The sequence below is a fragment of the Eubalaena glacialis genome, chromosome 6 (assembly GCF_028564815.1).
Source record: "Eubalaena glacialis isolate mEubGla1 chromosome 6, mEubGla1.1.hap2.+ XY, whole genome shotgun sequence".
In the NCBI taxonomy this organism is placed as follows: Eukaryota; Metazoa; Chordata; class Mammalia; order Artiodactyla; family Balaenidae; genus Eubalaena; species Eubalaena glacialis.
Window position 1 is genome coordinate 43,349,008 of NC_083721.1, and position 12,560 is coordinate 43,361,567.

Below are 12,560 nucleotides of genomic sequence, written 5' to 3' on the forward strand. Positions count from 1 at the left end.
TAAATGTGTCTGTTCATTTAATTTCAAAAGCTCTCCCAAACTCTAATTGCATAAATCACTATACTAGAGTACATGGAAGGAGAGCTTAAAAGATATAGTCATGTGTTTGGGACGATCTGAGCTCTGATAACACCTGTTGCTGTTAAGACTCTGCACATATATGTATGTAGCTACTACAGGGGAGGAAAAAATCTTAAAGATGCTGGACTAAAAAATAATATATATCAATTCAGTGCCCTCAGGATACTTTAATGAGAATTAGCATTAAAGTTTCCAAGGAATCAGCAAAGCAAAATGACTGAAAAAAGATAAACAGGGAATAGGAAAAATAGTTGTATAACTATTAGTCATCTGAGTTAAGTTAAAATAAAGGTAATTTAAGTAAAAAAATCAAGAATTCAGATAATTACTAAATAAGGCAAGAAAGAATCCCACACTCTTTCTTATTCCACATATAATAGTATAGTGATAGAGGCACCATTTGCAATGGGGCACAAATCTACCTCAAATGGAACAAAGAAAAAGTGATAGAATAAACTTTTTAGTCTTTAGAATTCCAAGGAAATATTATAAAGAGGTAAATGTGGAGTAAAGTATGTTGGGTAGATAACAATGTAGTAGGAATTTACAGAACTCAGATTATATTAAAAAGAACCATTTTGATTCGAGTAGGGACTTCTATTCTCTTTCATATTCCTCACATTTTGCTGATGTGAAGCATATATTATCTTGCCAAAACCCGAATCTATGTACGCTTAGGATCTTATAGAAGTTCATCCTATTATGGAGATAATTTCCTTCTCTTTGTAAAATCATGTTAAACCAGTAATTCAAAGAGTCGTGTTCTGCACATTTTCTGTCTGGAATACATCAGCATACTGATTCATTACACTGGGGAACAATTCATTCTTTTTCAGAAGTATTGTAGAGTGAAAAAAAGTGAATCTGCTAACTTTGGGCTAGGGTAAGTATTTGATCATGGGAAACAGAGCTGAAGGAATTTGCAAAAGAAGAAAAAAGAAATAAAAAAGCATTAGCTGTTCTTTGTGTTAATTACACAGGTGGCAGCTTATAAAAATTCATCAAGCTTACATGTAAGATACATGTATATTTCTATGTGTATATATATATTTATAATACTTCAATAAAAAGTTTAAACTAAACAAATAATAAACAAATAAATACTGAAAGAAATAATTGATCCAATTTGATCCAATGTTACAGCCCAAGCATCTGTGAATTGTGAAAAATGAATACCTCTGAAAGTGCCTGAAGGTATGTAATAATGAACTCTTCTCTCTCATTCTCATTACTCTCATAGCAAGGAAAGGTTGTCTACAATCTATATCACTAGAAGACATTATTTGCTCTGAGATGTTAAAGGGGAAAACCACAACTTGGGGGAAACGAGAGTGTCAAAAGAGCACAATTATATCAGTGAATAAATTTCAATGTTCCTTAATGATAAAATTTCTATGGATTGAGTTGAATTATTTAATGAATAATCACTCATATATCTAATGAATTAAATTCTAAATATTCATGCTTATCTAATTAAAATATTTTAAAATTTGGACTCTATAATCAGTCTCAAATGTTTCCTTTCCATTATTCCAACAAAATTCTGAAATTTTTTTCCTAGTTCCAACAATGTATGGCTCTGAGAAAATTTTATAATTAAAAAGTCATGACTCAAAAATAGAAGTAACTACTCCCTCCCGAAAGTCAACCTAACTACAGGAACGGCAGATAAAGTACCCAGATAGTCAACTAAAATCATGCGATGCATTCCTTTAAAATACTACTTAAGCAATCTTATACAGTTTCCTTAATAATTATGAATATAACTATATTCTAAAAGCAGTATTTTGAATATTTCTCATTACTTAATTTTTAACAACATGTATAAAGAATGAAAATTTCACAAATACATTAAATCTACTTTCCCAGCTTCTTAGTAAATATGTATTCACTAGAAAAGGAAGAACTATGGATTAAGATAAAATGATCATTGGAGAAAATCAGCCTAGAACGACCCCAAATGATTCAAGCATGAAAATTACGTGTAAAGATAAAAATGAACTTTAGGGTACCTCATATCATCTGACTGATTATACACCTAACTTATCTGATTGTTAATAAAATTTCGTACATTTTAAACCTTTCAGTCACTTCTTTTCTTATGTCCTGACCTGCTTATCTCTAGAAATTATCATTGACATTGGTACCTCACCTGGTGATTTCCGGCAAACGAAATTTTAAATACAAAACAACCCCTACAAACTGCTCTGCCAAGTAAAGCAATTCGTAATTTTTGTCAAGGTTCAAAGGAAGACACACTGGAACAGCCTGGAGAAAAGGCAACAAAACAAACAAACAAAAAGCGTAGGTTACTGCTTGGTGTTTGTGTCAGGGTATCATCCTTTCTCTAGTTCCTAGTGTTCTTGTCAAATGTATCCTCTGTGAAACACTAAAATAAATTAAGAACACCCATAGTGATAATAAAGCAATATCTTTTACTTCCTTGTATAGTCCATCAGTATAATCTCCAAGAATACACATGTTTTAAAGTCTTATTAAGCCAAAATTTTTCTGAGCAAAAATTTGCTATCTAGATAGTAAAGGGAATGCTGGAAAACCTGAATGGGTTAAATATAAAGTAAGATATCACTGTAATCGCCAAGGAATTCACCAAAAAAAAAAGTGATTTAGAGTCGTCTGATGTAACATCAAGGTTTTTTCCTTCTAAGAGCAAAAACAAACATTAAAATGGAAAGCTTTTTAAGGGAGAAGTTCTTGGGCATACATACAGGGATATTCTGGGGGGAACTGTGTAAACAGCACTGTATTAAATCTAGGTCCAGAAATAATATCTCATTTCCTCTTAGAACTTCCATAAATCTATTCCAAGGTAGATGGTAATGTATAACTACAACAAATATTGAAATAATAGAAAACCAAATTACAAAATAGACATGCACACAATACAGTCCAATGAAGTACTACCAAAGTTACTACGTATGCCAACTAGCTTACCTTACCTTTCTTTACCAAGTAGGTGGCATAACATGAAATGTTACATTTTTTGGACATACACAGCTTTCTCTGGGTAGCAGATATAGAGGTATGTGTAAATTCATGATTAAATCATTATTTAGTTTAGGGCTTTTTTTACTGTCTGCTTCATAAGCATTTGAAATTTCACTTTAACTTTTAAAAATTAAAAGAGATTCAAGAATTTGACTAAAGATCACTAACATGTGATCCTTATTTAGGAAAAAAAAAGAGCTTCAAATGTTGACCTATTTATTACAATGGAAGAAGAACTAGAACCTACCCCCAACATTCAATTTCTGGATCAATTATGAATTGAATCTTAGTAACTAAAAGCAATTTTGAGAGATACAAATTAACAAAATTGACCTCTCTGAATTTCCATATACTTAAACCCCAACTAAATCCTACTCTGACAAAGTTGTTTCCACCTGAGGTTTTATGAGCACTCTTGCAAGTACTAACATGCCTGCGGCATGATCAAACTTGTCAGAGTGCGATAAAGAAAAGCAGACACTGGAAAATGTTTTCTCTAAAGTTCTCTATGAAAGACTTTTTTCTCACAAAGAGGAGTATAAACCTCAGCTTTTCTTAGTTTCTTAAATAAACATACACTTTGCATTTTATAAATGTACAGGCTATACAGATGAGCACTCTCTGAACTGTGGCCCTGCAGCTTTTCTTTTTTTAATCCAGTCACTAATTATCCACAATGTTTACCACTTACATGACCAAAATTAGTAAAATAGATTGTGACTCATAGCCTGCTTTGAATTATAGCAATTATAATAGACATCTGTATTCTCTTGATTTACCTCAACTATGTGGAAATAAGTACCTGGTTCTTTCATTTTAAAAAAGAGATGGGAAGGTTAGCCTTGCAAAATGTTACCTCACAACTCTTCTGATCTTGAGCAAGTTTGAATCCTTTCTTCCCATCACAGTAACAAGAGTAACCTCCAGGGTGATTGACACAAAGTTGAGCACATATGTTCTCAGAGCATTCGTCCACATCTGGGGTAAAAGAGAACATAAATTTTAATATCTCCTAAATGTTCAATCCCACAGAAGAAGGACTACGTTGATTTTAGTATGAGATAATCAATGATAATAAATCCTTAGTGAAAGAAATTCCTTTGACATCAAATCACATTTATACACTTGCCATGGAAATTTAAATGAGTTACAAGTGTAATTTCTATTTATTTATATACCTGACCAACAAATTTAATGAATAACTTTCAGTAATTAATAATTAATAAAGATATAACAATTATACTAATTTTATGATTTTGAAGAAAAAAAGACTGAGAGTCTCCAGGTAACTGTCACATCTGATCATATGAATTCCATTGACACTACTTCTTAACTCTTTGCTTTGAAGAAAAGAAAAGGAAGGGAAGGGAAGGGGAGAGGAGGGGAGAAGGAGGGAGGGGAGGATAGGAAGATAGGGAAGGGAAGGGAAGAAAAGATACCTTTTAATTGAAGGTTAATGTAATTGGAGATTAAATGATCATATCAAGAAAATTTCACTTTCCATAATGCAATGATTACTGGCGACAATAAATTTAAGGGCATATATTTATTTCTTATGTAAAAAAACAAAAAAGCAAAAAACAAAAAACCTCACTGTGCTATTACCCCCCATACTGTGAAATCTTCTATATGGTCCCTGTTCCTACTCCATATTTTAAGAAAATCATTCTTGAAAAGCTGTAATAAGATGCTTCAGCTAAAGTACACTTCAGAGCTACCTACGATCCTTGACCTTTTTGATGAATACACCCTGTGATCTTTGAAAATTCCCAAACTCAAATACTATTATAGCATATAAGTTCTCCCTTAAAATGCCTTAAAATAGACCCCCCAAATTAGTGAACCCTCAGTACCATAAAAATTGAATAGTATAACTAGAGTAATAAAGTATTATATATTTATATATAAATATATTTATATTTTCACATTTATATCTTTTTTAAAAAATCTGTCATTCGTTGAATATAACTACAATATTGATGATGAAGTTGGCTAATAATAAGTCTGCAAATGCTTAGGGCTTACTACAGTAATTTCCACCTGGAGTGGTGGGAGAGTAGAAATGGTGGGTTGGGGGGATATTTTTCAGTGAGTGCATGAGGATATAACACATCAAAATCTCAAAAGGAGTACAAATAGTTGAAAAAAAAACTATTCTAAGATTATTATCAATTTAGGCAAATTCATAGAGACAGAAGTAAGTTGGAGGTTATCAGGGGCTGGGAAAGGGAGGAGGGGGAATTTATTGCTTAACAGTTACAGAGTTCTGTTTGGAAAAGTTTTGGAACAGATATGGTAATGGCTGCATAACTGTGTGAATGTAATTAATGCCCCTGAATTGTACACTTAAAAATGGTTAAAGGGCACATCTTATATATATATTTTGCCACAATAGAAAAATTATTGATTGGATTAGTTTTAGTCATGGTATTAAATTCATTCTGAAATTTTAAAAAATTCAAAGGAGGATATGAGATAATTTATATATATCCATGCTTTTTTAAAAAATCTCTCTAACACAGTGGTCCCCAACCTTTTTGGCACCAGGGACCGGTTTCGTGGAAGACAATTTTTCCACAGACGGTGGTGGGAGGTTGGTTCAGGAGGTAACGTGAGTGATGGGGGGCGATGGGGAGCGGCAGATGGAGCTTCGCTTGCTCGCCCGCCGCCCACCTCCTGCTCTGTGGCCTGGTTCCTAACAGGTCGTGGACCGGTGTAGGCCCGGCCGTTGGGGACCCCTGCTCTAACACATCTAAGCTACCAGAGGCACACATGGCAGCACCACTGGAGCCAAATGAAGTAATCATAAGCTCCAAGGGACTCTCCCAAAACCACAGGCACTGACATTACTAATCAGTACTTCTCAAGGTTTTAGAGCTTGGTTATCATTTGGTTACGAAGAGATTTTCTTTTACATGTATTTAATTATAATAGAACTAGGTCATTTACTATTTTACAATAAAAGGCACACTGATATATGCACAGAAAATCATTGAAAAGCTTGGTATAAAACCGAAGATTTCTAACCACCCTTGTAACACCCACGTGATTTTTAAATTTGCCTTTCTTTTTGTGCGTGTGTTTTTCCTTCGAGCTTGAAGTTCTTTTTATCTTTGAATATTATAAAATGTTTTTCCCTGGTGGCGCAGTGGTTAAGAATACGCCTGCCAATGTAGGGGACACGGGTTCGATCCCTGGTCCGGGAATATCCCACAAGCCGGAGCAACTAAGCCCGTGCACCCCAAGTACTGAGCCTGCATTCTAGAGCCCGCGAGCCACAACTACTGAAGCCCGCGCGCCTAGAGCCCGTGCTCCGCAACAAGAGAAGCCACCGCAATGAGAAGCCCGAGCACCGCAATGAAGAGTAGCCCCCGCTCGCTGCAACTAGAGAAAGCCCGTGCACAGCAACGAAGACCCAACGCAGCCGAAAGTAAATAAATAAATAAATAATTTTTAAAATGTGTTCTTTTGCTTCTATCATATATGGGAGGTCTCCAATTCATATACAGCTTAGCGGGCCAATCAGATTGCATACTACTAAAGAACCAATGCTTCTCATATCAAATCAGGGTGCAAACACCCTCTTCACCACCAATGACACCACCAGAACTTTACCTTCACAAGACTTTGATATGGGATTGTATCTGTAGCCTTCAGTGCAGTCACATTCAAAGTCTCCTGGGATGTTCTTGCACACAGCTGTGCCACAAATGCTTGGCTTCACAGAGCATTCATCCACATCTATAAATGAAACCAGTATATTAAAAAACATTTTTCCCACACCAGAAGATACTAGCAAAGACCCCTTGATTTGTGTTTCCTGGATCTAGTTTAATATATCTAATGAGACAACAAAGTGGCCTGGGAATAACAAAATATTAAATCTATCATCATGTATTAGTTCACTAAATATGATTTCTTTATACAAATACATAGAGAATTTGACTAATGGTTGCTACTTCCTTTGTAGTCACATAAAAGAAAAAAAAAGCGCTATTTTTTCTTATCTACCAGGATACAGTATGAAAATAAATGGAAGAAGAGACTCATCATATTCTTAATATGTATTCTTAAATACATGTTTCTGAAATATGGTCTTAACAGCATATTTACTCTGTATTATCACAAATATAAAAAATAATGAAGGGGCTTCCCTGGTGGCGCAGTGGTTGAGGGTCTGCCTGCCAGTGCGGGGGACACGGGTTCGGGCCCTGGTCTGGGAGGATCCCACGTGCCGCGTAGCAACTGGGCCCGTGAGCCACAACTACTGAGCCTGCGCGTCTGGAGCCTGTGCTCCGCAACAAGAGAGGCCGCAATAGTGAGAGGCCCGCGCACAGCAATGAAGAGTGGCCCCCACTTGCCGCAACTAGAGAAAGCCCTAGCACAGAAACAAAGACCCAACACAGCTAAAAATAAATAAATAAATTTAAAAAAAAAATAATAATGAGATGGCTCATCAGTCTTACACCTTTCCTTTGGAAATGGACAATAGCTAAATCTGCATACTATTATTGTGGCTTAAAGTATTCAAGAGGGATTCAAATTTAAAATGGGATTGGGTAAGGTGTTAAAGTATTTATAAAGTGCAGCTAATTCAGCGTAAATTTTAGTGTTAAATTACTATTCCAGAAATTTCAGGTGCATTTATTATATTACATAGTAGAGTAGGAGACGAAGTATTGATTGCAACTAGTTACTGAATAAGCACCTGTGAGAAAAACAAAACAAGTGGCAGAAATAGTTCAATAGAGATGTAATTATTAGTGAACTCTTCTCATTTGTACTCTCTGAGGAAAGGCAAGCTCAGAATGAAAAATATATTTTCTACTCTAAAAAGTTGATATTGATAGTTTAATTTTTCCGCAGACTAATAGCCAAATTTTCAGACATTTCTCTATTTAAAATGACCTGCACAAAAATAAATGAATCAATCCCTTGTGGTAAGGGAATTTTTCTGTATGTTGATTGTATTGGTGACAATATCCTGGGTGTTATAAGGTACTATAGTTTTGTAAGATTTTACTATCAGGAGAAATTGGGTAAAGGGTACATGGGATCTCTTTTTATTATTTCTTACAACTGCATGTGAATCTACAATTACTTCAAAAAATACTTACTTTTCTAAAAAGAGCTATAAAATCCATATTTTCAACAGAAAGTAAAAACATATGACTAAATTTATTTGGTTTGAGGCATATTACAAGGACATTTAAATCATATGAGTGTCGGTTATAGCACGTACATTTTATGACTCTACACTGACATCTAATGTCTGATGAAAAGTTTTATTCTTGCATTTTTGCACATTTACTGGCAGCTTAATCCCAGCCATATCCACATTTTAGCAAAGGCCCTATTGTAACAGTTGTATACATATTCTTCTTCTAGGTCTGTACTTTATTACTTAGGTATCATGGATAAAAGACTATTTATGTAAATGAAGAATACAAGAACATATGTTCTGATCATCAGAGACACTCATTTATAAGAGAACTTTTTGTTAAGGTGTATTAACTCAATGGATAAGGATTAAATTCCTATTAATTAAAAATATAAATTATTTAGCAGTATAGACTATTCAAGTATTTAGATGTAGAAGTTTTAATGGGTATTATTTGCTTGTGGAATGCATATGGTATCCCTTCATTATAATGGTTTTCTATAACTGGTGTTTTAATGATATTGATATTCTAAATCTCTAACCTCAAACACCTTCAAATAGGCAAACAAGAAAGATATATAATCTGAAATTGATAACTGCTCATAATAAATCGTTAGCTTATACAGTTCACCTTAGAGTCACTTAATTGCACTTTAAATGATATTATAGTAAACTATGCTAGACTAAACACTACAATGCAGTGAGGGACAGCCACTCCTTGAATATGAATTCAATTTAAGGATTTACCAAAGCAGATATGAATAGAGTTGAAAAAGAAAACTTTACATTTTAACTTACTAAATTTTTTTACTTCATACAAAAAGAGAAGTGGGGGGAGAAAGAAAAAGAGAGGGGGGAGAAGGAGGAAGAGAGGGAGGGAGGGAAGAAGGAAGAAAAGGAAGGAAAGAAGCAAGAAAGGAAGGGGAGGAGGAAAGGAGAGAATAAAGAATAACTTGCTCCCATTTTCTAAAGGCAAAATTTAACTCCAGGCTGGAGAATTTCATTTTTAGTCACCCACGTACCTAGCACTTATATTTAAAGATTTAGTAAAGGTAGTTAAAGCAGTCTAATGGAAAAGACATTATGCAGAAAAAAGAAAGGTAAAATTTGGGGGAAAGAGAAGCATAATTAAAAAAAAAAAGAAATACACTAGTAAAATGACTTAAAAAGCTAAACTAACTGACTGGAATTATTTAAGTCTGAAATTAAAAAAAAAAAAAGTTATGACCAGTGATGTGATCTTAGATGTATAAAGAGAAGGAAAACCAGAGTTTCATCTTTTTCAAAACCACAACAGGAAATGAGGTGCAAGATGAAGGGTTTATATTGGAAATTAGAAAGGTATTTCTGACAAGAAAATATAAAATACAGTGAAAGAAGTTATTAAGGATTGTGGTGATTTATTTGTAAACTGTTTATCTTGTTGGAATAAAGGATATACTATTATAGTGTCTGGAAGAAAAAGGATAAACAACGATTTCGCAAAGAATGTAGTATGCAAGGACTTGCACTAAAACTTCATTTTATTACCATATAATGAAATTCTTCATTAAAACACATGCATGTACACACATGCACACACAATAAGAAGACAACAAAATACTCTGTGAATAAAAAAATACTCTATAAACAATAAACCAAAGGCAGTCCCATAGTATCACAAGGTTTCAAGGCAGATAATAATGTATACTTATTACAAGCACTTACCACCTAAGAGTTTTCCAAGAATTTCCTGGGGAAATTCCTCTAACTGAATTTTGCTCTCACATAGTATATACCTTTTTAGTCTACCTTCTTACTCTTACCTTTGCAGTCCTTTTTATTTGAAAGCATAACAAAACCACTTTTACAGGAACAGTGGTAACTTCCAGGTGTATTATCACAAATCTGGTTACAACCTCCATTTACATTTGAAGGATCTTTGCATTCATTTATATCTAAAAAGGAGGAAATAAATTACTTTTAAAGTAATAAAACCTTCAGAGAACTTTTCAGGAGGCCAATCCAGATGAGCCAGCTGGGTTTATTGTACATACCAAATTCACACTTCTCTCCTTGCCAACCTGATTTACAAATGCAAGTGAATGTAGCTTGGCCATCTTTGCAGGTCATATATCCATCTTCATTGCATGGCAGAGGATTACACTGGTCTGAAATGGCTGAAGGAAATATATATCTATTTAATTTTTACCACATGCCATGGTAAGATAGAATTATATGCCCTTTAATAGAATCCTGTGCACAAAGCCTATGGTCAATGGAAAAAAATTACAACTCATTCCTTCAAATACTTTTTCATTAAGAAAAGTGGATCCATTAGACAAATCTTCATAATTATTTTGCAAAAGGGAACTACTTTTATATTTGCAAATATATACAGTACTTTATAACTGTAATTTAATATTCTTTTCATATATTACCTTATTTGATCCTTAAAGCAATTCCATGAGGTAGGCAGAACAATAAAACTACTCAATATCAATAGAAATAGTGTAGTATCAATAGAAGAATTTGGAACTTCCAAATTGGGCTAAGATAGAATAACAGGGACCAGATTTATTCTCCTGCTTTAAATAAATAGAATTCTAGTCAAATTGTTTTCAGACATTGGGCAACAGGTAGCAGAATACTGTGATTCCTAAGGAGGGACATTTTCTTCATAATATGTCACAGCACTTTATCACTATCTTAAATGATATGCCTATTTGTGTCTTGACTTATTTGTGGTCACTCTCACCTCACTAGACACTGCAACGGTCCCTGGCTCCTGCATGCTTCCACACCTGTTTCTCCAGTCTTCCTAGCTGATCTGCAAGTTCCTTCCATCCTTCCTTTACATTCTCCTTTGCTTATGTTAGCAAAGCAAACTGTTACTTGCAAAAAAATATTGTTTTTAATCTAATTAAAACCTAATTACTGAACTTTTCAAAAAAGTCCTCATAAAATCAAATTTTTTGAAAATTAGGTATTAGTTAAAATGACAGAAAACAGGTTAATCAGGAAATTATCAAATTATTTTTCTGTCCTTTGGTAAATTAAAAAAATAAAGTATGAATTAAATATACACATTTAGGCAAAGTGTTTTACTTGCGTAGTTACAACTAATTTTGAATTATAGAAAATGCACATGAATGAATATCTCAATAATGCCAATGCTGCATGTAAAATATTCACTGGACAAACATCCCAATTTACGTGTTGCAATTTCACCTTTTTCTCTCTGACTCTAAGTCAGGAAATTGATAAACTAGAGACAAATAATCTATGAGAATTATCACTAGGCCTTATGTGAACTTCAGGGGGGAAAGGCTAATTTGATATCACAAGATTTTCCACATTTATATCGTTGATGCCAAAAGTCAGAAAAATAAATGTGGTTCCACTTTGACCTATTAATCAACTGTAACATTTGGTCATAAGTACATGATTATGCAACAACAGCCAAATTAAAGCTCTTGGGAATAAAATTCTGAAGTCAATGACCTAAAGCTTGGCAAACAAGGAACACTTCAATTTAAACATTAGGTGGAAAATTCATTTTAAGTAAAACAGCAGCATTTACATCTAAAAAACATTCCTCCAGGGAGTTCACTGGCGGTCCAGTGGTTAGGACTCAGCGCTTTCACTGCTGTGGCCCAGGTTCAATCCCTAGTGGGGAAACTAAGATCCCACAAGCCACACGATGTGGTCAAAAAAAAGAAAAAAATTCATCTTTCATGTACATTGCTGTACACATACATACATATATGTATGATACTTCAATAAAAAGTTTAAACTAAATAAATAATAAACAAATAAATAAATACTGAAAGAAATAATTATTTGGCTGATTTGATCCAGTGTTAGAGCCATGTGGCGTGGCCAAAAAAATAAAAAAAATAAAAAACATTCCTTCAAATGCATTTTGAGAATACCTCCTTGCTGGGCCTTGCAGCCCTTCAAGGGCTCATTTGTTGATTTTTAAACGTTAGTTATATTTATATGGGGGTACTTTACTTGCAGGTTTTTGTTTTGTTTTGTTTTTTAAACTGATGGTAGAGGTGTTTACCATTGACACAGCTCCTTAGGTCAGGGTAAGCATTAGTTGACAGACGAGCAGTAGTGAATAATCCAGCTCTGAAGGAGCCAAGACAACCTGTAAATACAAACAAGTGTAATCTTAGAGCAGACACACTTACTTGATCTGAAATCATGGTAGAGATTATCCAAAGTGGTAGAATATTTATGCTTCTGTAGATTTACATGATTCAGCATTCAAAATGTCAATCCTAAATGTTTCCATCCACCTTTTTGAAAAATTAAAAATCTA

At 34.0% G+C, this 12,560-nt stretch overlaps 1 protein-coding gene across 1 annotated transcript in view; it reads right to left on the minus strand.

Annotated features, from left to right (window-relative positions):
• The window catches only part of PROS1 (protein S), a 61,453-nt gene that overhangs the window by 17,302 nt on the left and 31,591 nt on the right, over nt 1-12,560 (minus strand). Inside the window, exons 4-9 of the mRNA XM_061192993.1 lie at nt 12,300-12,386; nt 10,288-10,410; nt 10,057-10,188; nt 6,706-6,831; nt 3,947-4,068; nt 2,234-2,349 (exon numbers count right to left, since the gene is read on the minus strand). Coding sequence (XP_061048976.1) covers nt 2,234-2,349; nt 3,947-4,068; nt 6,706-6,831; nt 10,057-10,188; nt 10,288-10,410; nt 12,300-12,386 — 706 coding nt within the window. The remainder of the gene's footprint in view (nt 1-2,233; nt 2,350-3,946; nt 4,069-6,705; nt 6,832-10,056; nt 10,189-10,287; nt 10,411-12,299; nt 12,387-12,560) is intronic.